The 25,987-nt window shown below is 35.0% G+C and overlaps 1 protein-coding gene across 1 annotated transcript in view; it reads left to right on the forward strand.

Annotated features, from left to right (window-relative positions):
* ITGAV (integrin subunit alpha V) overlaps window positions 1-25,751 on the forward strand; it is a 113,582-nt gene extending 87,831 nt beyond the window's left edge. The window contains exons 16-30 of the mRNA XM_036743427.1: window positions 1,243-1,301; window positions 2,515-2,669; window positions 4,200-4,337; window positions 4,981-5,048; window positions 5,783-5,930; window positions 6,438-6,530; window positions 10,922-11,001; window positions 11,568-11,648; window positions 12,322-12,427; window positions 13,150-13,308; window positions 14,639-14,752; window positions 19,045-19,158; window positions 19,257-19,364; window positions 20,353-20,475; window positions 20,917-25,751. Coding sequence (XP_036599322.1) covers window positions 1,243-1,301; window positions 2,515-2,669; window positions 4,200-4,337; window positions 4,981-5,048; window positions 5,783-5,930; window positions 6,438-6,530; window positions 10,922-11,001; window positions 11,568-11,648; window positions 12,322-12,427; window positions 13,150-13,308; window positions 14,639-14,752; window positions 19,045-19,158; window positions 19,257-19,364; window positions 20,353-20,475; window positions 20,917-21,012 — 1,642 coding nt within the window. The 3' untranslated portion in view covers window positions 21,013-25,751. The remainder of the gene's footprint in view (window positions 1-1,242; window positions 1,302-2,514; window positions 2,670-4,199; window positions 4,338-4,980; window positions 5,049-5,782; window positions 5,931-6,437; window positions 6,531-10,921; window positions 11,002-11,567; window positions 11,649-12,321; window positions 12,428-13,149; window positions 13,309-14,638; window positions 14,753-19,044; window positions 19,159-19,256; window positions 19,365-20,352; window positions 20,476-20,916) is intronic.
* The last annotated feature ends 236 nt before the right edge of the window (window positions 25,752-25,987 follow it).

A 25,987-nucleotide genomic window follows, 5' to 3' on the forward strand; every position in this document is an offset into this window, starting at 1 on the left:
CGTTGCTACAGCTGGGCCTGTCAAGGGCTATGGCTGAGTTGGTGGCATGATGCTTAGTGAAATGCCTGGTTTGGGGAGGGAGGAACAGTTTGTAGCTGTTTCTACTGGCAGGGAGCACAACGGTAGCAGGAAGAAGCTAGTATCAGGAAGGGGATTGGGAGCAGAGATGGGAGATGATGTATGGAGTGTAAATGAGGTTAAAAAACCCCCCAACATACAATAATGATGGGAAGCAGGGTTAAGAAGTGAGGTTCAGAGTTTAGTCCATAATGATTCAGAAGTAGAGCAAGAAGCAAGATTAATGAGCTAGAACATTTTTATCTCAGTTTCCATAGTTACCTAGGTGTTTTTAGGCCCAGCTATATGTGTTAGGCCTTAACTTCCAACTGTTCTTGGAAGTCTGGATAGCAGAGGTTCTTTACCTGGGATCCATGTAGAGACTTCAGGGGGTCTTTGATCTTGAATGGTGAAAAAAATTATGTTTTCATTTCAATGTAATTAGTTTTCTTTGTAATCCCAATTTTTTTTTAATGTTTATAAACATTATTTTGAGAGGAGGTTGGGAGGCTTCACCGAGCTGCTAAAGGAGTCTGGACAAAAAAGGTCCTCTGCCCTATAGGAAGAAAACTCCCAGGCATTGCTCTTTATGGCAAGAACTGACTTTAAAATAATGCTTGATAACTTTTTAATACAAGGGCAGCTAGATAGTCAATGGAGTGCTGGATCTGAGAGTTAGGAAGACCCGAGTTCAGATCCAGCCTTAACATCTACTATCTGTGTAACCTAGAGGAAGTCATTTAACCTCTGGCTGCCTTAGTTTATTCACATGTAAAATGGGGATAATAATAGCCTCTACCTCCCAGGATTATTGTGAGGATATAAAGAGATAATAATTAAGCGCTTTGCAAACCTTGTATAAATGCTAGCTATTATTATTAATAGTAATACCCTTCAGGAAATTTACTCATTCTATGAGTTCTCTGTCCTTTTATTAAGGGGATTTTAATGAGCTGCTCTGTTTCTTCTAAGCATGAGAAAAAAATGGACTTAATTGACTATAGGAAGAATTTGGGTTAGAAAGGACTACAATTCTGTATTTTACTTGTTAAAATTAATTTCAAGATATATATAAAGATGTCAGTTAAAAATTAGAGATTAGAATTGTGAGATGTAGACACTTAAAAAGAGTATTTGGAAACTTTTCACTGGATGGAAGGATTTATGGTTTTTATTTTCCCACAGTTTTAACGTGAGATTCTGCTTAAAGGCTGATGGCAAAGGGAGGCTTCCGGAGAAGCTGAGTAAGTTGTGCAGCAAGGGAAAACTATTTTTGCTATTTTGGTCATAGGGTATTTTATAATTGACAAGTACTAAATTAACTGTTTGTAAAATTTAGAGAAACCATCCACATGGGCTTTTCTGTACATTACATCTTCTGTAAAACCCTCTTGCTTTAATACCTGTTTTTCTGTTAAGGGCCCCTGGAAACTCTGAGCAGAGGAGAGTGCTTTGGGGGCTCACAAAACTCAAGCTTTACCACAAACACTAGCACTTCTCCTACTTTCTTGAAAAATGGAAATGTTTTGCCCATGTGAAAAAAAAATAGGGATATCACCTCTATATCATACTGCTTAGTGATAACTTTTTTGTGCATTTGGTTTCAGGGGTAACTTTTCCCAATGTTCTCAAAACAAAATTTATTTTCATTTAGTTAAATTGCAAGAATGTAAGGGGATGCTGTTGCTGAATAATTCATCACCAATAGTCAACCTACTATTTTTGAGCTTTTTGGTATATATAACATTAGATAAATATTTCTTAAAGTTAGTAATAGTTGGAGTTCTGTCAATGTTAATGACAGAAGACTCAGTTCTGAAACTTATTCTGTTACTTCTATCAAGAATTTTCTTCTGCATGCCTGGGTCAACAAACTTGGCATCTCTTTCACGTTGTTTGTTATATTATCCTCCATGTGGAACAGTCAAATTGTGTTACCAGTATTTTTCCATCTTATATAAGAAATTAATTTGCTGCAACACTTTGAGAGGTTTGGAGGTGGGGAGTAGTATGTTCTTCTAAATGGGCAGCATGGAATAGTGAGAAGAGAGTCAGGAAGATCTGGTTTTAGGTCCCAACTCTGACAAACATGGTCTCTATGACCTTGATCTTAGGGCCTTAATCTCTTAGGGCCCCAGTCAACTCAGAGACTACAGATTGCAGAGAAGGGACCTAGCTGCCTTACGACAGGAATCAGTAGCTCTCTCATTGATGAAATTAGAGGTCTGGTTAAAAAAACAAAACTATTAATACATGAAATGTTAAAGATTTATTTACACTAAAGCTTGGAATATTGGTTGCTTAATTAGAATATTATTTTTGTGGGATTTGAAGGCAGTTTTTACTGTTTACTGGGAAATCTAAAGGAAAGTATGTGATATATTATTAAAGTAAGAAATTTTCTATATAAAATGATTGCTTCTTTTAAAAATACTTTTTATTTGTTGATTTTCATAGATTTCCAGGTTGAACTTCTTTTAGATAAACTGAAGCAAAAAGGAGCCATTAGGAGAGCCCTCTTTCTCCATAACAAATCACCTGGACACTCAAAGAACATGAGTATTTCAAAGGGTGGGCAGATGCAATGTGAAGAGCTTACAGCGTATCTACGGGTAAAAAAAAAACAGCATCATTGTTCTTAGTATGTAACAATATCTTATAGATGCTTTAGGTTACAAAGTACTTTGCATACGTTATCTCTTTGTTTTACTTTCTGACCCCTTTATTATTTAGTTTAATTGTAAAAAGTTTTGAGATGTTTTTTGTATAACAATAATTTTTTTAAAAAGAAAAATAAACTGAAAGTAGGAATATTTGCTGAATATTTTTTTTCTCTAGGTTATGTAATAAGTGCTATATAAATGCTAGCTATTATTATTATTAATTATCAAATCAAGTTGTCCTTTCTGGGCATCTTATCCTTCCCAGGATGACAGAAATCTAAGAACTGGAAGGGATTTGGAGAACTACCTCACCCAACTCATACTTAACCAATAATGCCTTCTAACAGCATCCCCAACAAGTGATCATTCAGCCTTTGTTTCATGATCTCTAACAAAAACAACAACCAAGGGGGAGGGAATATGCATTTATTAAGCTACTACTATGTACTTGGCATTGTGCTAAATGCTTTACAGATATTATCACATTGGAGCCTTACAACTACCTTATGAGTTTGGAGCTATTATCATCCCCATTTTTACAGTTAAAGAAACTGAGGCAGAGGTGAAGTGACTTGCCCAGGGTCACATAGTTCTTGTTCAAGGCTGAATTTAATCTCAGGACTACCTGACTTCTAGCATTTTTGTTCCTGACACCACCACCATTCAGGTGGGAATCCTCATCATCTTGCCTGAAATACTGAAGTAGTCTCCAAGCCTCGACACCCCCTACTCTTATCCATCCTCCACTCAGCTGTCAAATCTGTCTTCTAAAGTACAGATCAGACTATGTCAATCCCCTATTCAATAAACACTTATGCCTCTAGGTTATCTCCAAAATCAAATGCAAAATCCCATTTGGCGCATACACCACCCTTTATAACCTGGCCCCTTCTACCTTTCTAGTTTTCTTATACCTTGCTTCCTTCCACACACTCTGTGAACCAGTGGCACTGGAGTTGTCAGTGTTCCTTGCACAAGATACCCCATCTTCTGACTCTTAGTGTTTTCACTGGCTGGAGCACCTCATGCCTAGAATGCTTGCCTACCTCACTTCTGTCTCCTGGCTTTTTTGACTTCCTTCAGGTCCCAGCTAGAACCATACTTTCTGTAAGTAACTTTTCCTGTTGAATCCCCTTAATGCTAGTGCTTTCCTTCTGAGATTATCTCCAACTTATCCTTATATATCTTTTTTGGACATAGTTGTTGGTGTGTTGTCTCATTAGACTGAACTTCTAGAGAGCAGGGATCATTTGTTTTGTTTTCCTTTGCCTTTATATCCAAGCACAATGTCTGGCATATAGTAGGTGCTTAATAAATTTTTGTTGAATGTACAAAATTTCTCTGGCATTTGTTGTGGGAATATAGATACAATGAATGATGGGATAATTAGAGACAAACGAGAAGTAAGTGAAGTATGTGGGATTTCTTCTTAGATGTTGGGGTTTATTTCACTACTAACTAGAATCATTTTCATTCCAGGATGAATCTGAATTTAGAGACAAGCTCACTCCAATTACTATTTTTATGGAATACAGATTAGATTATAAGACTGCAGCTGATGTGACTGGATTGCAACCCATTCTTAACCAGTTCACTCCTGCCAATATTAGTCGACAGGTACTATATTCACTCAACCTTTTCTTAAAAGTATACATTGGATCAAAACAGAGTAGGGCAAATTGTGTGTGCGTGTGTGTGTGTGTGTTCCTTGAGAAAAACTATATGTAAGAGAAATTCAGTTTCTCTTGCAAGCTTTTTTTCTAGCAGGTCTTTGTATATTGAAATGTTTGTGTTTGTCAATGATTAAGTCTACAATAAAAAAGAAAATTTAACCAAAAAAAGAAAATGGTTAAAAGAAACATATGAATTGTGGATGAAATAAGGAAAATACTTGACATAGAAAAATTTGAGAAAAGGAAACTTCTTGATAACTGTTTGGCTTTGATAAGAGCTTCCCAAAATATTTTTACTCAATAGCACAGGCATGTTCTATCATCTGTGAGGTGATGCCATTTGAAAGGTTTTTTCTCCCATGATTTTTATGGTTATTTAAAAGCTTTTCAAGAGATGTTTTGAATAATTTTGGAATAATTTACTATTTACTTCCTCGCCAAATATTTCTGTCCCTTTCTAGTTGTAGTACTTAATTTTGTAGATAGCCTAGATTACTCAGACTTGCCTCTGTACCATGATGACATACCAGAGGTGGATCAAAATGGTAACATTTGTTTACATATATTGATTGAATGTTATTTTTTAGGCTCACATTCTACTGGACTGTGGTGACGACAATGTGTGCAAACCCAAACTGGAAGTTTCTGTACATAGGTAAGTTTTATAGCTATGTAAATACATGATCAATAAATACCATGAAACTATTTCTTAAGAAGTAATTTTGATAAGATTATTTTTCTTTATGATTTGAGAGTTCCGTGAACTTAATAAATCACAGATAATATACAACTAATATGCCTGTGTGAAGTAATTATTATCATTATTTTAAGGATTCACAAATAGAAATCGTTTGAGCTTCCAAAAAAAATCAGAATTCTCTTACCACTTGAGTTAGAGAAAGTATTTAATTTATTCGCAGTAGTCTACAAGTTCACTGATAAAGTGTATCATCACTTAACTATTTATGTTTGATTGCCCAATCCTGGATAGAAAAAAATAGACATAATCTCCCTTCCTCTTACTCCCTCCCAATTATTCTTTTTGGTGATATAATTAAAATATCCTGTGATGTACTAAAAACAGGAGGGACAATGTATAGATCATATGATGTGTTTTTGAATGGATGGTTAAGTTAGGAGTTAGCTTTTGAACAAAAGAAAACAGGAGTTATTAATAAAAACCTCAGAGGAGGTGATTTACCAGTATTTTATTTCATTATAGGGAAAAGCACTAATATTTTTACTCACTATATAATGCCAATGTTCTACTGAACTGCAAAATATTCTTAAGCCTTCTCAAATCATTTTTGAAATTATTAGTCCATGCACCTGTCTCTTGGTTTTTCCATGCTCTTTTCATTCACTGCCTGGATTTGTATTCATTTCTAGTGATCAAAAGAAGATCTATATTGGTGATGACAACCCTCTGACACTGATTGTTAATGCCCAGAATCTAGGGGAAGGAGCCTATGAGGCTGAGCTCATTGTGTCCATTCCACCCCAGGCAGATTTCATTGGTGGTGTCCGTAACAGTGAAGTAAGCTTCTAAATCAAGAACTCTTTTCTGATAATTGAAATGCACTGATAAGCCTGATTAACATTTATAAGTTATGCACACAATGCAGTTACAGAGCAACCATACCTATTTTACCCAAGGACATATTTCTAGACAGTCAAGAGTCTTATCTATTATAATTATCTTCAAGCCCAGCACTCTGCAATCCTGAAATGATTTGCAATTTTTGACATCTTGCAGAAGCACTTGACCACTTAACTCAATATCTGAACCATTCAAGCTTTTCTGTCAAACTGTGTGTTAACAGTTAAATAAATGTTTCTGAATTCCCTCAAGACCTTAGAGTTATAATATTCCATTCATGTGTAGTAGGACTATATATTAGTTTTTTCCATTAAATATTAACTTGATAATTAGTTAAAAAAACTTTAATCTATAAGTACAAAGTTTCTTCAAAGAACTTTACAACCTTGTAGTCTGTGTTTGTGTTCAATATTTTGTTTCTTAAGCCTCTTTGTCCTATTATAGACTTTGTCAAGGCTGTCCTGTGCATTTAAAATGGAGAATCAAACACGCCAGGTGGTATGTGACCTTGGAAATCCCATGAAGGCTGGAACTAAAGTAAGATAACCTAGTTAAATTCCATTAAATTCATTTTATCATTTTTTTTTCTTGAAGAGGGAACAGGGTGCTTATGTCAATACCACAGTGGCTTGTAAACGAAATATTTTCTGAATGCTTCAGAGGCCTGGAAAAGTAACTTGGCATAGTAGATAGGGTCCGGGAGTCTATCAGTAGTGGTCAGTGAAGATTTGTTAAGTGCTTACTGTGTACCAGGTGCTTTCCTAAGCGTGTGGGAGGTTTGGGGAAGGGTGGTGGGTTTGAAACCAGGCATAGAATACGATAGGAAATTAAGAATGTAGCTGAAAAATTCTGGGTCCTCTATAAAGGAAGACTTTGGGGAGGAGTTTATTGCTCTGGGCTTCTTCCTTCCCCCCCCCCAACCCCTCCAGTTTGAATGGAGAAGCAACTGAGGGTGCTGAGTACTATATTTCCCCATGTATAAGAAGCACCTTAATTTTGGGGCCCAAAATTTGAAAAAAAAATGTATTACATATAGTTATTGAAGTCAAGTTTTATTCATCATAAAATTCATACAATACTACGATGAAATTCAAGGACTATCTGCTCATAGCTTTCAGGCATCTTTTGGGCAAGTCTGGTGCATGTACATATGTCCAATCCGTTTCATGAACCTGAAGCACCTCTTGTGTCTTCCTTTGAAATCAGTAACCTCTTTTTCATCAGCAGTTCTTCTTGCTCCATACTGAACCATCTTTGTGGACACAGGAATTCCAATTGCCTTTTGCTCTTCAATCCGTGTCTTCAATTCCTTCTCTAAATCAGGCCGTTTTGCTGACTTGCCTCTCATGGCCTTCTTCTGCCATGGTGTTTTCAGTAGGATTTCTTCTTCCCATAGCCAGTCTGGGATTGTTTTCTCATTTGGAGGAGGACCAAACTTACATTCAGCAGCACGATTTCCATTCACTTTTGCAACCTGGATCACTTTTAACTTGAATTCAGCACTGTGCGAAAATTTTTTCTGAGCCATTTCTAAGCAGAATGTGACAAAACATAACCTAATACACCGGTGTGCAGTGAGCACAAAGACAACAAGTGTGGAAAAAGAGGGAAATGCAAGTAAAAAAATCTACAACAATGAGCACAAAAACAAGCGCAAAAAAGTGTGGAATGCAAGTAAAAAAACTACCACCACTGTATAAGACACACCCAGTTTTTAGACCCCGAATTTTTCGAGAAAGAGTTTATCTTATACATGGGGAAATAGCATAGGTATTGAGTATCAGAATGGGATCAGTCTCCATGATGATTAGATTTCAGGTGATTGGTTTATCCTGGGGAAACCAAGCAGAGCAGCTGATGGAAAATGAAGAGGGCTATTACCCAGCTAATAAGTCCCCAGGGTGCCAGCTTTAAGTCCTAAACCTGATATTTGCTAGCAGTCTGAGCCTAGAAAAATCATGTGACCTCAGCATGTCTCAGGGATCTCAAATGGGTTGTCATATGCATAGGTAGAAGGAATTCTTAACCCAATTGAATCAAAGATTCTTCAAACATTTGCATATGCAAATGTATGATTGTTTATTTTAATAAGTTATTATTTCAATCTTTTTTATCGGCTGAGTTTTGCTTATTTAAAACCAGAATTAGGTATGTCACCATTTATACCTGAGAATTCTGCCACCTTTGCCTGTCCCTCTTCTTCCACTGGTACATTCCCCTTGGAACCTTGTTTCTCTTCCTGGCTCTGCTTCTGATTTCTAGCTTCCTGACTTCAAAACCTTGACTTGAAGCTTCAAACCAGGGTCTTCACATTCCCCCCACCCCACCCCCACCCCGATCATTCCCACCCTTTTCTCATATTGGAATGTAAGCTCCTTTAGGGCAGGAATTGTCTTTTTTTGTTGTATTTTTTCCCCAATGCTTAGCACTGTGCCTGGTAATTCTTATGCATTCTTCTTTCTTCGCTTGCTTTACTCCACTGTAATGAGGCGAGGGTGGAACTTTTAAGTTAATGCGTGTGTCCCCCAAAACTCATTTTAGCAAACGTTAGTAGATCTTGGTTTTAGGGGATGTCATGTTTTTTTTTTCTGCCCCTTGAATATGTGCCATTTTATTTTGGTACAGAGATGCACAGAATATTAGAATGAAAAGGGACATTGGAGAAACTGAAGCCCAGAAAAGAGGAAGGAATTGTACAAGGACATGCAGCAAGTTAGAAACAAGGCAGAACTAGAATCCAGGTTTCCTTTCTCCAAACTGGATGTACTCTTTTTCATCCCATGTTGTAAATGTCCAAATGAGACACTTTACCAGCTTTAGGACAAAAGATCAATGAGAGTCAGGTTTAGTTCATGACCCTGGAGCATGAAGGAATAAAAGATATACTTTAATCTTCTATTTCAATCCTCTGAAAAGTAACTGCTTTGAACCCTGTTGTAGTGTGACTAAGACAGAGAGAAAAATGTTAATATACTTTGCTCTTCCTCTGTTGTTTGATCTAGTGAATCTCGGATTGTGGTAGTTTGAGGAATAGGCCTGTTATGATATGGCATATGGCATGATCAGGAGAACATTTTTGTTACAAGGATAGTTTTTTTTTATGCCAGAGAATAGCCTGGGGTCATTAAAAGCACAGTTTTTTAAGTACATTCCAACTTTCTTTTCTTCCTATTCAATTCTGAGTCTAATCTACAGCCCGTTTGCAGTGCCTGTCCCAGATATATGAACTGAGGTACTAACTCAGTAGATTGATGTTTTAGCTACTTTTCTTAGTTTGGTTGGTAGGTATTTTTCATACAGTTAATTTTCCTTTGTGGACTGTTAGGCCAATATCTTTTGAGTAAGCATGGATTGCATTCACAAATCCCTATAATATTCAAGAACTTGATCTGGAAACAGAAGCATCTGGGAGACTATCCTTAGGAAATCCTTTTTCCTTTGCATTGTTCACATGACATCCTCCATGACAGATTAACCCTGGCAGTGACAGGTAGCTTCATTTCTTCATTTGGCATCAACAATCACAGTCATTAAACAGTTATCTTACAAACTTGGTTGTCATCTTTGATTGCTTACACTTACCCCACACATATAATCTGTTCCCAAATTGTGTGTGTGCGTGTGTGTGTGTGTGCTGTTATTGTTTGTTTTTACCTTCACAGCCACTCTCCAGTATGTCCCTTTCTCCCTATTCACATAGTTACTTCTTTGTTACAGGCCCTCATTCCCTCACACCTGGTCTGTTGTAGTCAGTCCTGGTTGATCTCTCAGCTTCAAGTTTCATCCCACTCTGATTCATCTTTCATTTTGCTGCCAGAGTGTATTTCCTGAAGCTCAAGTCTAACCATGTTATCTCCCTGTTCAGTAAACTGTAGTGGCTTCTTATTACTTCCTTCATATTGCCTTCCATAGTCACTCTATGAATTTTGTATATAAATAACTGTTCACATGTTTTCTATCCCATTAAAATGTGAATTTCTTGAAGGCCCAGTGCTTAGCACAGCACCTGATTCATAGTAAGCACGTAATAGATACTTTTATTTGTCAATAAATAACTCAATTATTTATCCATTGACCCACTCTATGGATGCAGTTATCATTGTGAAACACCTTTCTCTCTAAGAATCAAAGATACAAGTGACCCAAACTTTAATGGAGAAATTTGTGTGTGAATAGGTTGCAGCTAATTGCCTATAATGACCTATTTACTTACTTTCAAGAAGAATATCATTCTTAGTAAAGACTATTCATTCAAGAAATAGAAAATTAAAACAGAAAGTGAGATGTTCATGTAACAAGTAAGTGGTAACAGTAGATAGTTGGCTCAAGTGCTTTGATGCTATAGCACAGTGCCTGTTCTCTAGTAGGCACTTAATAAATGTTCATGATTGATTGCATTGGTGCCCATAGTGTTAAAAAGATGTTGAAGAAGGCTTCTGTGGAGTATCACAGAGAAGCTGTGGAAGAAATTGAATAAGATTTGAATAGGATAAGCAGGTTTGGATGGGTTATGATCTGAAGGTGATGGAAAGGGTGCTCACGTTGACAAAACCTAGAACCACTGAAGATAGAACATCAAATATTATAAATCCTTCCAAGCAGAAATATAAAGGTGGGAAAATAACATATCAATTTTAGAAAGGGAGCATCCTTGAACATTACTTTGGTTCATAAAGCAACCTTATTTTCAAATTGGCATACATTGCAAGAAAACTGTTGTGTTTGTCAGTTTGGTTTGCTTTTCTTTGTTATTAGGGAGGTTTCTGTGGGGGGATAGTAAATGGGGAACATTTTTTCAACAGACACATTGTCAGATTTTTAAAAATTTGAGTTGGTTGATAGCTTAAATTAAAAAAATATATCAGGTAGGAATTCTTACCAATTAGGTGCTAGCTCATCTTAATATCCTATCATTTTTCTCTCCCTAGCTTTTAGCTGGTCTTCGTTTCAGTGTGCACCAACAGTCAGAGATAGATACTTCTGTGAAGTTTGATTTACAAATCCAGAGGTATGAAAATGATAAGTTTCTATTTACCTAATTATTTCACAGAAAACATGATTAAAATCACTAAATTTGGCATGTTTAGTTTTGTACAAAATGATAATGTAGATAGGCATTATATTATTTTGGTTTTAGCATTCTTGAAAGTAACATGTAACTTATGGGAATACATTTTCTGTGGGACTAAATTTGGTATTTATTTCAATAAACATACACGTTAACATGCATCTAGCACATCATCTCATTCATGGTGGGCAGTTAATAAAAATTTTGAATTTGTCTAATTAAATTAATAGACATTAATTTCATTAATAGATATGCATTTACTTATCTATAGTTTTTAAGGAAAAGTCTAGAAGGACAAGTCATTTTTAATCTTTGAAAAATATCAGAATTCATTCATATTAATATATTTTTAGAAATCATTGGTGCTTTTTACATTTTTCTTGGCTCTGTTTGAAATGTGTTCATTTTTAACGAGTGATCTCAGAATACTTCATGTCACTGAGAATTTATGATTACAAGTGTGCTCATTTCGGTGCCTGTTTTTTTTTTCTTTTTTTCCTTTTTAGCTCTAATCTGTATGACAAAGTGAGTCCAATGGTATCTTACCAAGTTGACCTTGCCATTTCTGCTGCTGTTGAGATAAGAGGGTCAGTAACTAAAAAAATCTAATCCCTGTAATTGCTTTCACATTAGATGTTAACCGTGTTCTATGGGATGATTTTCTAATGTCTCCTTTACTGAAGTCCTCACCTTTTAGAAAGAATCTAGTCTAAGATGGCATATGTTAATTTTAGAATGTGCTTCAATGCTGAAAGTATCTACTTATTCACTGTTTTGGAAAGTGGCAGACACTAGCATGATAGCAGGTATGACATACATGTCTTTATTCTATTAAAATTATTTATCAATTCATATTTTAACTTAAAAGATTAATAGAGGGTAATTTCACATTTTTCCATTCATACATTTTTGTATGATTTTTTTCATTTTATTCATTCTGTCTGCCAATAAACACTTATTGAACACTGTATGTGAAGCACATAGTTGCTGAGGACACAAAGAAAAGCATAAACTACCCTTTGCCCTCAGGGAGCTCATAGTCAATTGAGGCAGATAGTGTGCAAACAACTGTGTATAAAAACTATATAGTGTACGTGGAAGGCAATTGCAGAGCAAAGGTGCATGCAGTAGAGGTAGGGGAGGAAAGGATTGAGAAAGGCCTTTCTATTCTTTGAAAATGTTAGGATAGTTATAAAAAGAAACTGATGGTGTGATTCTCATAATCAAAGTAAGTTTGAGTTTTCTTTGGTTATTGCTTAGAGTCTCAAGCCCTGATCATGTCTTCCTTCCTATTCCAAACTGGGAGCATAAGGAGAATCCACAGACTGAAGAGGATGTTGGGCCTGTTGTGCAACACATCTATGAGGTTTGCAGTTATATGTGCACCCTAAAATGTCATCACTATTAGTTGTTAATATTACCATTAGCCAGTAGGGAAAGAAAAAAATAATCTTTTCACTACTTTTCAGTTTCACGTATTTGTCACCTTCGCTTTAAAACTTAATCATCACAGAATCCTTTGATTTTCTTTTTTACTAATCATTTCATTTTCTATTAGTTGAAATAGTTATGTATGATTTTAAAAATGGTTTCTAAAAGATTCTCTTAAACCAACTTGTTTTACTCCAGTCAGATAAACATCATGGTATAGTATAGAGCTAGGCTTGGAATCAGGAAGACCTGGGTTTCAGTCTCTCTTCTAACTCATGCTGGCTCCTTGGCCCCAGGCAAGTGTTCCAGACACTCTTAAGATCATGCAGAACAGTTGCTGATCTGTATTAATAAGGGGCATTACCTCCACAGGTGATCCCTATATCAATGAAATTCGAGGTCCAAACTCTCCCTCCCCAAAACAACAAAAACAAAAAGCTTCTTAAAAGTTTCCACAGATAAAATGTTGAATTTTTAAATGATGTCATTAGTCATCTATTTGTATGATTATATTAATATTATAATTTTAAAGCCATCAAGAAAATTCTACTTTTCATTCTTATTAGTAGTGTTCAAATTATTCCTTAAATACTAATCCCAAGGTGGATGGGAGGGGAGATCTTTAATGGTAGCATTTAACTGGTCTTTCTTCATTAGCTGAGGAACAATGGCCCAAGTTCATTCAGCAAAGCGATGCTAAATCTTCAGTGGCCTTACAAGTATAACAACAACACTTTGCTATATATCCTTCATTTTGAAGTTGATGGACCAATGAACTGTACTTCAGATATGGAGATTAACCCATTGAAAATTAAGGTAATATTGTTCAAACACTTTTCTTGATTAGAGTGGAATTTTTCTATATCTCTTTATAACTACATAAAACAAATGCATGTAAAATGACGTATTTTAATGTACCAATTAACTCAGTAAAAATAGTTTTGTTTGCCTTTGATACATTCTGGGTGGGTTGTTTGTTCTCATAAATTGAGTAAAGTTGGACTTAAAGAAGCCCTAGGGAGCCATACTTTTTCAGATTGTCTAGGGCGCCTCAGGAAGTATGTGTCAGTGACTCAGTCTGTGGCTTGTTTCCCACCACATACACTAGGACTAATCCAAGGCCTCAATATGATGTCAGGGATGTTGTGTCTTTTGGATGAAATATAGAAATGAGCTCCTGGCAATGTTGAATTTTGGTGACTTAGAAGAATTTTGTTTTGATTAAAACTAATGGCAAGTCATTATAGGGTATCCTGAAAAGCAGAATGACAGGGAGAGGGAAACAAAGGGCTCTTAAAGTGAGTCCAAATATGATATAAGTTGCACTGTGAAAGTTCTGGACTTTTATCAGGTATTCCAGAAGATTATATTTTTTCTAACAGTAGTGGAAAGAAAGATTCGATGAATGATCCATTTCTCTTCTGTGCACATGTTAGTCATCATCATCATCACCATCATCATCATCATTATTAGAACCTAGGTCTCCCAGTCTCACCTAGGCTTAAAATACAACAGCACTCCTGATTGCAATACTAATCAGCAGCCTTGGATCTTTGACCTGCTCCATTTCTGATCTTTGCCAATTTGGCCTTCTCTAGGTAGTTTGGTGTCCCCCCTGCTACCTGAGGTTCACCATATTGATGCCAGACTTAGTATAATAAGTTTGAGCCCTATTGAAGCTCTGAACTTCCTAGCTCAAATGATATACTACTCTCAGATTTTTGATAGCAGAGATTTCAGACATGTGCCACCAGTAGTGGCAGAGTCCTTATACCTTACACCACGTCTTTATAGGCATAGTGCATCCCATATTCTTTATTTTCTTTCCTGAATTTTGCCATATATCTAGTAGTGAATTCTCTTATCACAATATGACATGATGCTAGTTTTTGTCCACGAATTTTTAATCCTTTCTGAGATCCTTTATAGGATTATAGGATCATAGTTTTATTTAGATCTGAAGGGACGTTAGAGGTTATCTAGAGCAACTCTCTCAACTTAGAGATGAATAAACCAAAGCCCAGAGAGCCTGTTTCTTGCCTAGTGTTGCTCAGGTAGTAACTATTTACTGTGTCAAAATTTAAATGCAATATAAAATATCATCAATTACTACAATTTCTCATCACAGTTATTAATACAATCCTAGATTTCAATGCCTCACGTAGATGAAAAAAATGAAACAAACATAGGACAAGGTGACCGGAGTCATCACATTACTAGGCGGGATTTACCTCCCAATGAAGGGGACGTACACACTTTGGTAAGTACTTTTGGAACTTTGCTGACTCCCTTTTACTTTCAAAAATACAAAATTATAGGCATAATCCCAAAGAAGACAGGTATTTAAATAACAGCAGTTGTGATCAAATGTTTAAATATAATATTCAGTCATGAACATTTATTAAGCATCTACTATGTGCAAGGCATTGTTTTAAGTGCTGTCCTGCCCTCAAGGTTCTCACAAATGCTATTAGGTCTTTATGCTTTTCAAAGAGTCAATCAAATAAGTCAACTGTGAACATATTCTGATGAAATAATGTTTCCAGAATACTGTAATACATATTCCACATTTCTCTTCCTTTTCTTACAGCCCTTCTTAGCCACCTTCTTAGCTACACCCTTTTCTTTAAGACCTGAGTAGCATATTTCAGTGGGAGACTTATTGAAAAAAGTCAGACAGTAACAGGAGGGTAGTAGGTGGTGGGGGCAAATAAGATAGGAGAGAGCACAGAAAAGGAGACAGAGAATAAATGTGGCCTACTATAGCAATTTTGCTCAGGTCTCACTCTATTCAACATCTTCTCCTCATTAAATAAAGCCTTGATGTAAATAGGATGTCATGACACATCTCTGAATCATACCCATTACAACTCTTAAGTGCTGTATTAATGTCACTGTGACCATGCTCCCATTTTTCCTGTCCCATTAATCTCCCTGGCATTCAAATATTAAGTACATTTTTATTGAAAAATATCTAGACACATAATGGTATCTGTCCCCTTTCCACTCTATTGTCTATAGTATCTGTATTCTGTACCAGCTTTTGTATTAGTGTCCAGTGGCTCACCCTTACTGTGATTTTAGTCCCTGGATAATCTTTATCTAAGCTCCTTACGAGAGGAGAAGGCTGTTTTCCTGCTTCTGGCATTCTCTTTACATTTTGAGATAGCCTCCATTTAACAATTTTTATTAAATACCTTAATAATAAGCTACTTAATGTTAGAGACTCCGCCTTTTATTTTTGTGCCTATTCTAGTGTCAAATTGAAAGTCATTAGGGAGTAGGGGAAGGTGGGGTGTGGGGCTCAAAGGCACAAAGACTTGGATTCAAATCTGCCTCTGACACAAGCTTTCTGTGTGACTCTGCTTGTCACATAACCTCTTAGTTCTCTAGGCAGCTCACTAAGTCTTTTGGTTGCAGAAAAGGTACTGGCCTACATTGGTAGAAGGTATTTCTCCTGGCAATTCCCTGTACCAAAAAAAAAAAAAATCACGGGTCTAATCCCAATCTTTGTAGTATTAAGTATACAACAGGTGCTCGCCCCTGCCCTCAAGGAGCTTACAGTCTAAGGGGATGTGGGTAGACAACACACAAAAGCAGTCAGGAAAGCACAGGGGAGTGGGTCAGGGGGTACCTGGTGCATCTTGCTACATGCAGTTGAAACCAGGCGGGGCAGCAGATGAAGAACAGAGTGAGTCTAGTTTCTGCCTGTCTAAAAAAGGCATTGGGAGAAGTTTGGAGTTCTACCCTCCAGCCCTCTATTCAGAGCAAGGGGGAAGAGGAGGCTGAGGGAGGTGGTATCAACAGTCAATTTTGCATTAATTAGTGGGGAGAGGGGAAGAGGACAGTAACCTGCTGATAAGATTTTCTGTTTAGGGGAAGTAAACAGAAGACGTAAGGGGAAGAGAGAGGCCTGGAAAAGTGTAATCATCTCCTTATCCAATTTAAATTTTAGTTTAAATCACTTGCCATGGGACACATAGCTAGTACGTGTCTGAGGCAGGATTTGACTACTTCTTTCTGGCTCCAGGTCCAGCAGTCTACCTACTATGCCACTTAGAATAAAACTGGCACATAAAGAGATTTTTAAATTTAAATTCAAAATGTTTGTGTTTAATGATAATTGTAAACTACTAAAATTTTGTCACTCAATATAGTCACCATTTGTCCATGCTTTACTCCAGCCATAAATTTGTGGGTTTTTTTTTTTTACATTTTTCAAAATTTATATATTGTTTTGGATTTGTATACATACATTTTGTTTTCACACAATTGAAGTTTGTCAACGAATAACATATCGATCTCACTGCAAAATAGTTTTCTGAGAACTGCTCAGCAAAACCGATGGTAGTTAAATCACTTTTTTATTTACCAAGCTATTTCTGGTTGCTGCTTTTTTTTGTCTTTTTTTAAGTTGTTTAATTTTGGGGTTTTTTGTATTACTTAGTATTTTATTTTTCCCCAGTTACATGTCCAACCATATATTTGAATAAAGATGACAGGTTTTTATCCAAGCCATTGATAAAAATATGAATAAGATGAAGTCATGTACAGAAACTGTGATATTCTGGTAAACATCTCCCCCCAGGTTGACATCTCTCTTTAAATCGTTGAAAAACACCAGTCAATAAATATTAAGCAGTTTATACATGTGCTAGACACTGTGCTAAGCATTGGGGATAGAAAGAAAAACAAAGATTGTAATATCAATTAAGTTGGGTGTTTTTGATTGAGTCTTATCAGGTGCTAAACCCCAGGCCCAAACCCCTATCTACTAGGTGCTAAGCCTATGTGGGTGTGAAGCCCTCAGGGTCCTAAGGGGAGTTGCTAAGACCAGAGCCAATAGTAGGAGCCTGAGTTCTGGTCGCTCAGATGACATTTGATGATGGCTAAAGAGTGTATAAAAAGAGAGAACAGAGCTATTTGCGAAGGGCTTTCACTCTTGGTGGAGTGCTGATGTGGAGACTCTGGGCAGCTGTAGTTAAGAGCCCTCTAGCTTGTAAACCCGGATGTTCGGACTTTGTTAATCTCTGGTTACTACGAATCGAGATTTGAATCAGACAAGGTCTGTCTGTTGATATTTGTAATTTGTATTTGCTCTGAAGTTCAAGGTGCTGGCTTTTTCCCCTGAACTAAGTGAATGATATTTGTATGCTGGATTAAAGTAAGATTGTTAACCGCTTAGCTGTTGTTTTTCTTAGTAAAGCAGATCAAAAGAACCTGTGTTGGCAGCTTTCTGTGTGCTGGTTGTTGGTGGGTCTTATACCCCTTCAGCAGCCACTAGCAGATTGTTGCAACAAAGATACAGTACCTGAACTTGAGAAGCTTTCGTTCCAATGGGGAAAGACAGCAAATAAAAAGGATGATGAAAATATTGTGTGTGGGTAAGGGGAGGGTTGAATCCATCTAACTATACTATTGGCCACTACCCATTTCTCTATCTTGTTCTCAAATATTTCACAAGAGATTGTTGAGTGCCTTTCTGAAGTATTTCAAGATACAGCCTATGTATGGTATATTTAAGTGGGCATAATGTATATTTGGTATTGCAGGGAGAAGTTTTTCTTTTTTACAACAAATTTTATCATTAGAGAAATCTGTTAGCAAAGAGTTTGTCTCCCGTTCAGTAGCTCACCTGTTTTAAGCAATATTCCACTATCTCTTACACATACACAAGCACATGTGTGTATATTTTATATATATGTATATGTGCACATATACATATATATAAAATCTATATGAATTTTTTTTTCTAGTTCATTATAATAGGATTTGTCCTACATGTAGAAAGAATGATATGAATTTTAAGCAATATTCCACTATCTCTTACACATACACAAGCACGTGTGTGTATATTTTATATATATGTATATGTGCACATATACATATATATAAAATCTATATTAATTATTTTTCTAGTTCATTATAATAGGATTTGTCCTACATGTAGAAAGAATGATATGAATTTTAAGCAATACTCCACTATCTCTTACACATACACAAGCACGTGTGTGTATATTTTATATATATGTATATGTGCACATATACATATATATAAAATCTATATTAATTATTTTTTCTAGTTCATTATAATAGGATTTGTCCTACATGTAGAAAGAATGATATGAATTTTAAGCAATATTCCACTATCTCTTACACATACACAAGCACGTGTGTGTATATTTTATATATATGTATATGTGCACATATACATATATATAAAATCTATATGAATTATTTTTTCTAGTTCATTATAATAGGATTTGTCCTACATGTAGAAAGAATGATATGAATTTTAAGCAATACTCCACTATCTCTTACACATACACAAGCACGTGTGTGTATATTTTATATATATGTATATGTGCACATATACATATATATAAAATCTATATGAATTATTTTTTCTAGTTCATTATAATAGGATTTGTCCTACATGTAGAAAGAATGATATGAATTTTAATGTTTGATTTTCAGAATTTTAAAGAGTTGTTTTTTGTATGATACTCAGGTGACATTTCCTTGAAAGCTCAACAACTTTGTTTTTGGCAGGGATGTGGGACTGCGGAGTGCTTGAAGATTGTCTGCCAGGTTGGTCGTCTTGACAGGGGAAAGAGTGTGATCCTGTATGTAAAGTCTCTTCTATGGACTGAGACATTCATGAATGTGAGTAGAGAGAATGTCTTCATGTTGACCCTACAAATTTTCCCAAACAAAAGTTGTTTGACATCCGAGATATTATCTCAATATTATTTTCCCCACAGAAGGAAAATCAGAATCATTCATACTCCCTGAAGTCATCAGCTTCATTCAATGTCATAGAATTTCCCTACAAGAATCTCCCTATTGATGACATCCATAACTCTACATTAGTAAGTAACTTATCTGGGGACATGAAGTCAATGTATACAATCTAGGTGGCAGAAGAACTGTTTAAAATAAGAAATTATCTTTACCATTTCAAATAATATGTCTGAGTGCTTTTATAGGTTGCTGAGAATGATTTCTGTTCTTCTTTCCAACCTCCAAGTAATAAAACTTGACTCTTTACTTCACTATCCTACTTCAGAGTAATGTCTTACTGTAGCTTATAATTTTGTGAATAAAATTATTGTGTGGACTAGAAATCAACTGCTCTAACAGTAGCAGGCAACTATGTAGCAAATACTTTGACATTTTAAGTTTCCAGCTAACATTTTAAAGAGCAATACAGCAACATAAGACCTAAGTTTCATAAGCGCCTGGTACCTCTTTCCAAGATGATTAAAATCTAATGTTTGGGATTGTGTGGGTACATATGGCTCTGCAGTGAAACTGCTGCTTACTACCACAATCTATTATATCACTAAGCGTGGTGTAATTCTTTCCAAACCTACTAGTCTCTGTTGTAGAAAGAGGAAATCATTACATATATTTTTAATGTTAACAATTCAAATTTATACTTTATAAAGTGTCCTTCCCACTTCAAATCTGTGAAGTAGGTAATGCAAGTATTATTATCTTTTTTTGCCCCTTCTTTTTAGGGCAGGGAAGGCAGGGCAATTGGGGTTAAGTGACTTTTCCAAGGTCACACAGCTAGTAAGTGTGTCAACTGTCTGAGGGTGTATTTGAACCCAGGTCCCTCTGACTCCAGGGCCAGTGCTCTACTCACATCTACTACATCTATTTTATAAATGGGAAAACAAATTCAGAGAGATCAATGTGGTTAAAGACCAAGAAAGTACCTGTTTAGGTTTTAAACCCTTCTCCCAGGATTCCATGCCCAGAGGTCTTTCCACCACAACACCCTTCATTGATTGAAAAGCCTGAAGCAAATCTTATGCCATTATTTTCTAATATTTGTTGCATTTTTCCCAATAGGTTACCACTAATATTACCTGGGGTATTCAGCCATCACCCATGCCAGTGCCTTTGTGGGTGATCATTTTAGCAGTTCTCGCAGGATTATTATTATTGGCTGTTCTGGTCTTTGTAATGTACAGGGTAAGTAATAGGTATTGTGGAGGGGGCATGGATGGGAGGGGAAAAGTTTATAAAACTTTTATAAAAATCATGTAGTTTAAATTCCAGTAAATCAGTCAACAAGCATTTTGAAGTGCTTACTATATGCGAGGCACTTGGGTGCTAATTGCTGGGCATAAAAAAAATTCTTTCAGAAAACTCCAAGTCTAATGATGGGGAGAAATTTGATATAATGAGAGGGAAAGTATTAGCATTAAGGGAGATCATGAAATGCTTCTTCTGGAAGCGTTTTTAAGAAAGTAGAATTTTATCTGGGACTTGAATCCAGGAGATGTGAATGAAGAGGGCAAGAATTCAATAAATAGAGTACTCTTCAAACAATCAAATAAACTATATCTCCATTTTTAAAAATAGTGATTTTCTCAATCTTGGCAGTGATCTTGATTTTTCTTTAAATTATAGATGGGTTTTTTTAAACGAGTCAGGCCACCTCAGGAAGAACAGGAAAGAGAACAGCTTCAACCTCATGAAAATGGTGAAGGGACTTCGGATGCTTAACAACTTTTAATTTATGCAACATACTTAAACTTTAGAATTGCCAACTTCATTATGGATTTCAGTTTCTCTCGAGAGGAATAAACACTCCATGACTGCACTGCTGATCACACCCTTTGGCATAGACAAGTAGCCCTAAACAACAAAATGAGACAATGTGTCAGCCATCTCTTGTATTAACCATGTTCCTAATTCAACTAGTAATGCACATGCACTGACATGTGTGGAAATCATAAGTATTGTTTAGTGATTTTGATAATCAGATTTCAAGAGACTGTGCCCTGTTTGATGCACATCGGACTGATATTCCTTGAATTGCCGCTTGGATTTAATGAAAATCGTAAAACCAGCAGCTTTTGTAGTTACTATTTCTAACAATGGTTTTGTGTTTTGTTTTTCTCTTTAAGACAAGACTTTATTTGGGCCTTATCGTCCTGTTCCTTGGTACAGATTCATACTGTTAATAAGCATTACACTACAGGTGATTTTCAAGCTACAAATGGATGCGTATAGACACAACTTAGTGAATTTTGGCTTACAAGATTATTTGAATTCCTTTTAGTATTTCACTGTCTATGTGACTCCATCAGTCATCTTTCTAGAGACCATAAATAAACTAGCTATAAATGTAGCAGTCAGAATCACTAAAAATGTTTGAGACTTCTGTTTTTATTGCATTTTAATTTTTAAAAAATTGCTTGTCTCAAGGACAAAGATTTAAGTCAGTCAACCTGTACTAGTACAAAACATTAAATGTCTAATTATAAACTTTTTTATAGTAATTGAATTTTAATAATTACATTAAATCACCTTCCTGAAAGCCATACAGGGACTCAAATCATTCCAAAATTACCTTTATTCCCATTTTTATAGTTAAATAATTTGGATGTACTCCTGATCAATCGAATATTTATGGGTAGCTAATTTTGATCAACTTTTAGGAAGTAATCACAGGCTATTATAAGTGAAAATAACATGAATGAAAAGATTGCCATTGTTGTTATAGTTATTAGTTCACGATTTGGATTCAGTCAGTTTTGTAATTTGAGATTGTTTATCTTAAAATACATTTTCTTTGTATTTTGAAACTGACACAGAAAAAAATCTCAAGGTAAATGGAAATGAGTTTACTTTGTTTTGAATTTGCTCTTCCCTCCTTAACAGAAATGTTTATTTGTCAGAATTAACCCTCCTCCCCCCAACCCAGCTCACCAGTGGATTTATTATTTGAATAAGTTGTTACTAATGTAAAGTGTTTTCCTAGGGTAAAGATTAGTTATAAAGCAACCTTTAGTTTTTCCTAATCTATAAGAATTTGTAAAGGCAATTTCAAAAATTCCCCATATGAAAACATAAATAAGGGTAATTTTCCAGGCATTTTACTGATAGCTGCACATGCAGGGAACTAGTATTTTCAAATCCCTGTGGTGGTGAATCTTCAAGAGTGATATTTTGATGTGCTCACCATGTTTTAGGGTTTGAGCATAATGATATCAGTTGACTTTGACTTTGCTGTTGCTCTCTGTAAGGACATTATGATGATGCAATTAGGATTAAGAAAGTTGAACACCATTTGTAAAGTTTGGTTTTCATTATGCAGTGTTACATATTTCTCTTTCTTAAATCAGATTTTTTTCCTTAAGTTTCACAGGGAGCTGCAAATCATTTCTGCTTTTTTTTTTAATAATTCTATGTATATGAAATAATGTTGGGTTATATTCACAAAATCAAAGTACATTTAGGTGAGCTTATACAAATTATTTGTTTAGAGAAGTTCTTTATGTAATTTTAATAAGCATATTGGTTGGCAGAAGAATTTCAAATCAAATGTATTTTTGGAGCAGTGCTTTTTGCCAACAATTTTAAAAGGGATCTTACATATACATTGAATATTTTATATTGCGAATGAACTTGATATTTTATAAAGAAGTTATTTGTGATAAATATCCTAAGGCTTTGTCACCATGTAGCCATTTTGAATTTTATTGACACCCCTCAAACAATCACTTTAGCCATTTTCACAATTAATACCATTTACTACTACTGCATCTTTTATGTAGCAGTCCATTTAAAGTCACAGAAATGATCAAATTAGACATGTTATAATCTCTTCTTTTCTTGGCCTGTGCCTGAAATTAAAGCAACTAGTATTGCAGATATAAAGACTAGATGATCCATTAACACTGGAAATAGTAGTAGAGAAAAAAATGAAATAAAACTTAAAGCAATAATATGACTCATGAAAAAGATGGAGAAATGCCAAACCTGATAAAAATATTGTATAATTTATGGATTTCTCTTTCTGAAGCAAATATTTGAAAAATAATTTAAATATTGGTTTTTACTCTAGAGTGATGATGTGAATGTATATGGCTTTTTAGATAACAATCCTATAAAATATATACATTTGTGCTGCCAAAAAGGTACCACTTTGTTAATAGTATTTACAACTTTAGACCTATGCCTTTTAATTTGATTCTTGGAGACAGTATAATAATGAGTTTGAAAATCTTAATTGGCAACAAAGATACATTTAGTATGACCTAAAAGGCCAAGTATTAAAGATGTTTAAAAATTGCTTTTTATAAGAAACTTTTCTGATAGTTTTACTAGCTCGTCCCTTCCTCCCATTTTTTCTTTTATAAGTCATTAAGAGTGTAATTTTGGTGACATCGTTCTAAGGAATTTTGAAACGTAAGAAAAATGAAAACATTAACAGCCATTTTTCTAAAAGAGAATCACAATTCTTCTATTTTGAAACTATTTATCACACTGATTAAGGTAACATTTACTTTCAGAGAAAATGCATGAACTATTAGAAAATTAGCCTTTCAGAATAATTTTAGAGAATTATGAAACGTTTTTGAAAAATTTATCCATTTCTTTAAAAAAGGACTTTGATGACCGGGTTGTGATAAGTGCCGTGTTTGCTAGTTTTCATAAATCAAATTGGTTTCTGTAGGTTGGTCTTTCTTCAGAAGGTACTAATCTTAATGCTAAAAGGGTTATCACATCGCTATTTTTCCCTTTCTGGCCTCATACTCATTGGTAACCAATCATTAGCGATAAAGCCACCTTGTTTAAAGGTAATTTGTTACCTGTGGTAATCTTGTACATGTAAAAGACAGTTCCTCATGGAAAAGAAACAGAATTGAAAAGTGTGTACTAGAATGAAGAAGCCTATGACTCATTCATAATTTTGTAGTGTACCTTTTCATTTGGTGCAGTAGTTTGGGATAAGCCTTTATAGACTGCTAATGTGAAGAGTACATGCTAGGTAATGAATTTTTTTTGGGCTAGGTACTGAATCTTTTTCTTTATGTTTTCAAGTGCAATATAACAATTTAACAAGGCTTGGGTAATTTCAAAGTTATTAATTTAATAGTCCTTAATCTAATAAAAGATTGTGTTCTTGACAGTCTGATTCTGCTGTTTTTATCAGGCAAAAGAACTTTGCCTTTGTTCCATTCAGAAAGTTGATTTTAGACTGCACTTAGGTATTATTTCTAACCAGCCTAAGGCATTAAAAAAATACTGTACTGCTTAATAACTTATATCCTGAAAAATAGAGAGGAGCCATGAGCCTAGAGATCCATGTTCTGGGACATACTAAAGATCCTTTAACTTCAGAGGGAGAAAAAGCCTTCCTTCAATTTCAGTAGAAGTTTTACCTATGCTAAAGAAGTGCATAATTAGTTCTATGTGGTTTTAAAGCATTTTATGGCAACTTAGAAAATAATGTATCAAATTGAGTTGATACATAAAAACTGTAGAAAGCAATTTTCTTTGTTACTTACTCTGACGACCCATATTGGGTATGGCATGAAAATAAAATTTTTCATTTGCTAGCTCAGTGATTTGAGTTAGACAAAATTGATACAGTGCTCTGCAAAGTGTTTGCAAAGTATAAATATAGTAACTGTAAAATAAGATTGGGTAGGGCATATGATGCCACTTCTGCTCCTAGTCTTTATATTTTCACTGTATCTTTTCTTTAAAAAAAAGTTCTTTTGACACAATGAGCCATCAGTAATGCACTAAATGGTAAACTTGTGGCCATAAAGAGAGAGAAGAAAAAAATAAAAATAAATGCAATCTAATCTTAAAATATATTCTTATAAAGTCAGTATACATGGAAATAACTGATCCTTAGATTTTAAGCAAAATATATAAGGAGTCGAAAAGGCAATATCACACTGACCTTTAAGAATAAGAATGGTTGTTATTTGCTAAACTAGACACTTACCTCTTCATTTTATAGAAAGAAATTTTTTGGCATCTACAATGTTAGTGCAATAAATGTTAAACTTTTTTTTCATGTAGCTGTTCAGTAATACAAGACTAAAGAAATATCAACTTACTCTTTGGAATTTTTGAAATATACCCACCAATCAAATATTTATAATTCAAGAAAGAATGGAATTAAAAAAAACAACTCTATCAATTTATACTAGTAAAAGTAAAATACAATGATAAGAGGTCTTTGAGTTATAGTGCTGTATTTGGAAAAACTATTACTGATATCAATTCACAATGGGCTAATGTGATATCTGTTTCTTAATTAAGTTTTATCTCAGAGATCCTCTTTCCCCTCTGTGATAAGGTTTGTTTGTTGAAATGCACTCTGATTTTTTCCCAATATATTTTAAGATGTTTAATGATGGTGTTCATGGGTAAATCCTATTGTAAAAATTCATTTTTCGTCCTGAGAATTTTGCAATAAAATACCTCTACATACAAAACCAAAGGCTTTGATTTTTTTTTTAGTGAGACTTTGGTGTATTTATACTGTTAAAGCTATGATGATGTGCTGCTAGCAATCTTCTGTAAAAGTTGTGAACTTTAGGAGGTATAGTACAATTTTAAAATACCATTTTCTTTAGCATATATTTAATTCAATTTTCTCAAAGCATAGTAAACCTCAATTTTTGTTTAATTGTTTCAGTTGTGTCTAACTCTTCACACCCCATTTGGGATT

Source organism: Trichosurus vulpecula, chromosome 2 (genome assembly GCF_011100635.1).
Source record: "Trichosurus vulpecula isolate mTriVul1 chromosome 2, mTriVul1.pri, whole genome shotgun sequence".
Taxonomy (NCBI): domain Eukaryota; kingdom Metazoa; phylum Chordata; class Mammalia; order Diprotodontia; family Phalangeridae; genus Trichosurus; species Trichosurus vulpecula.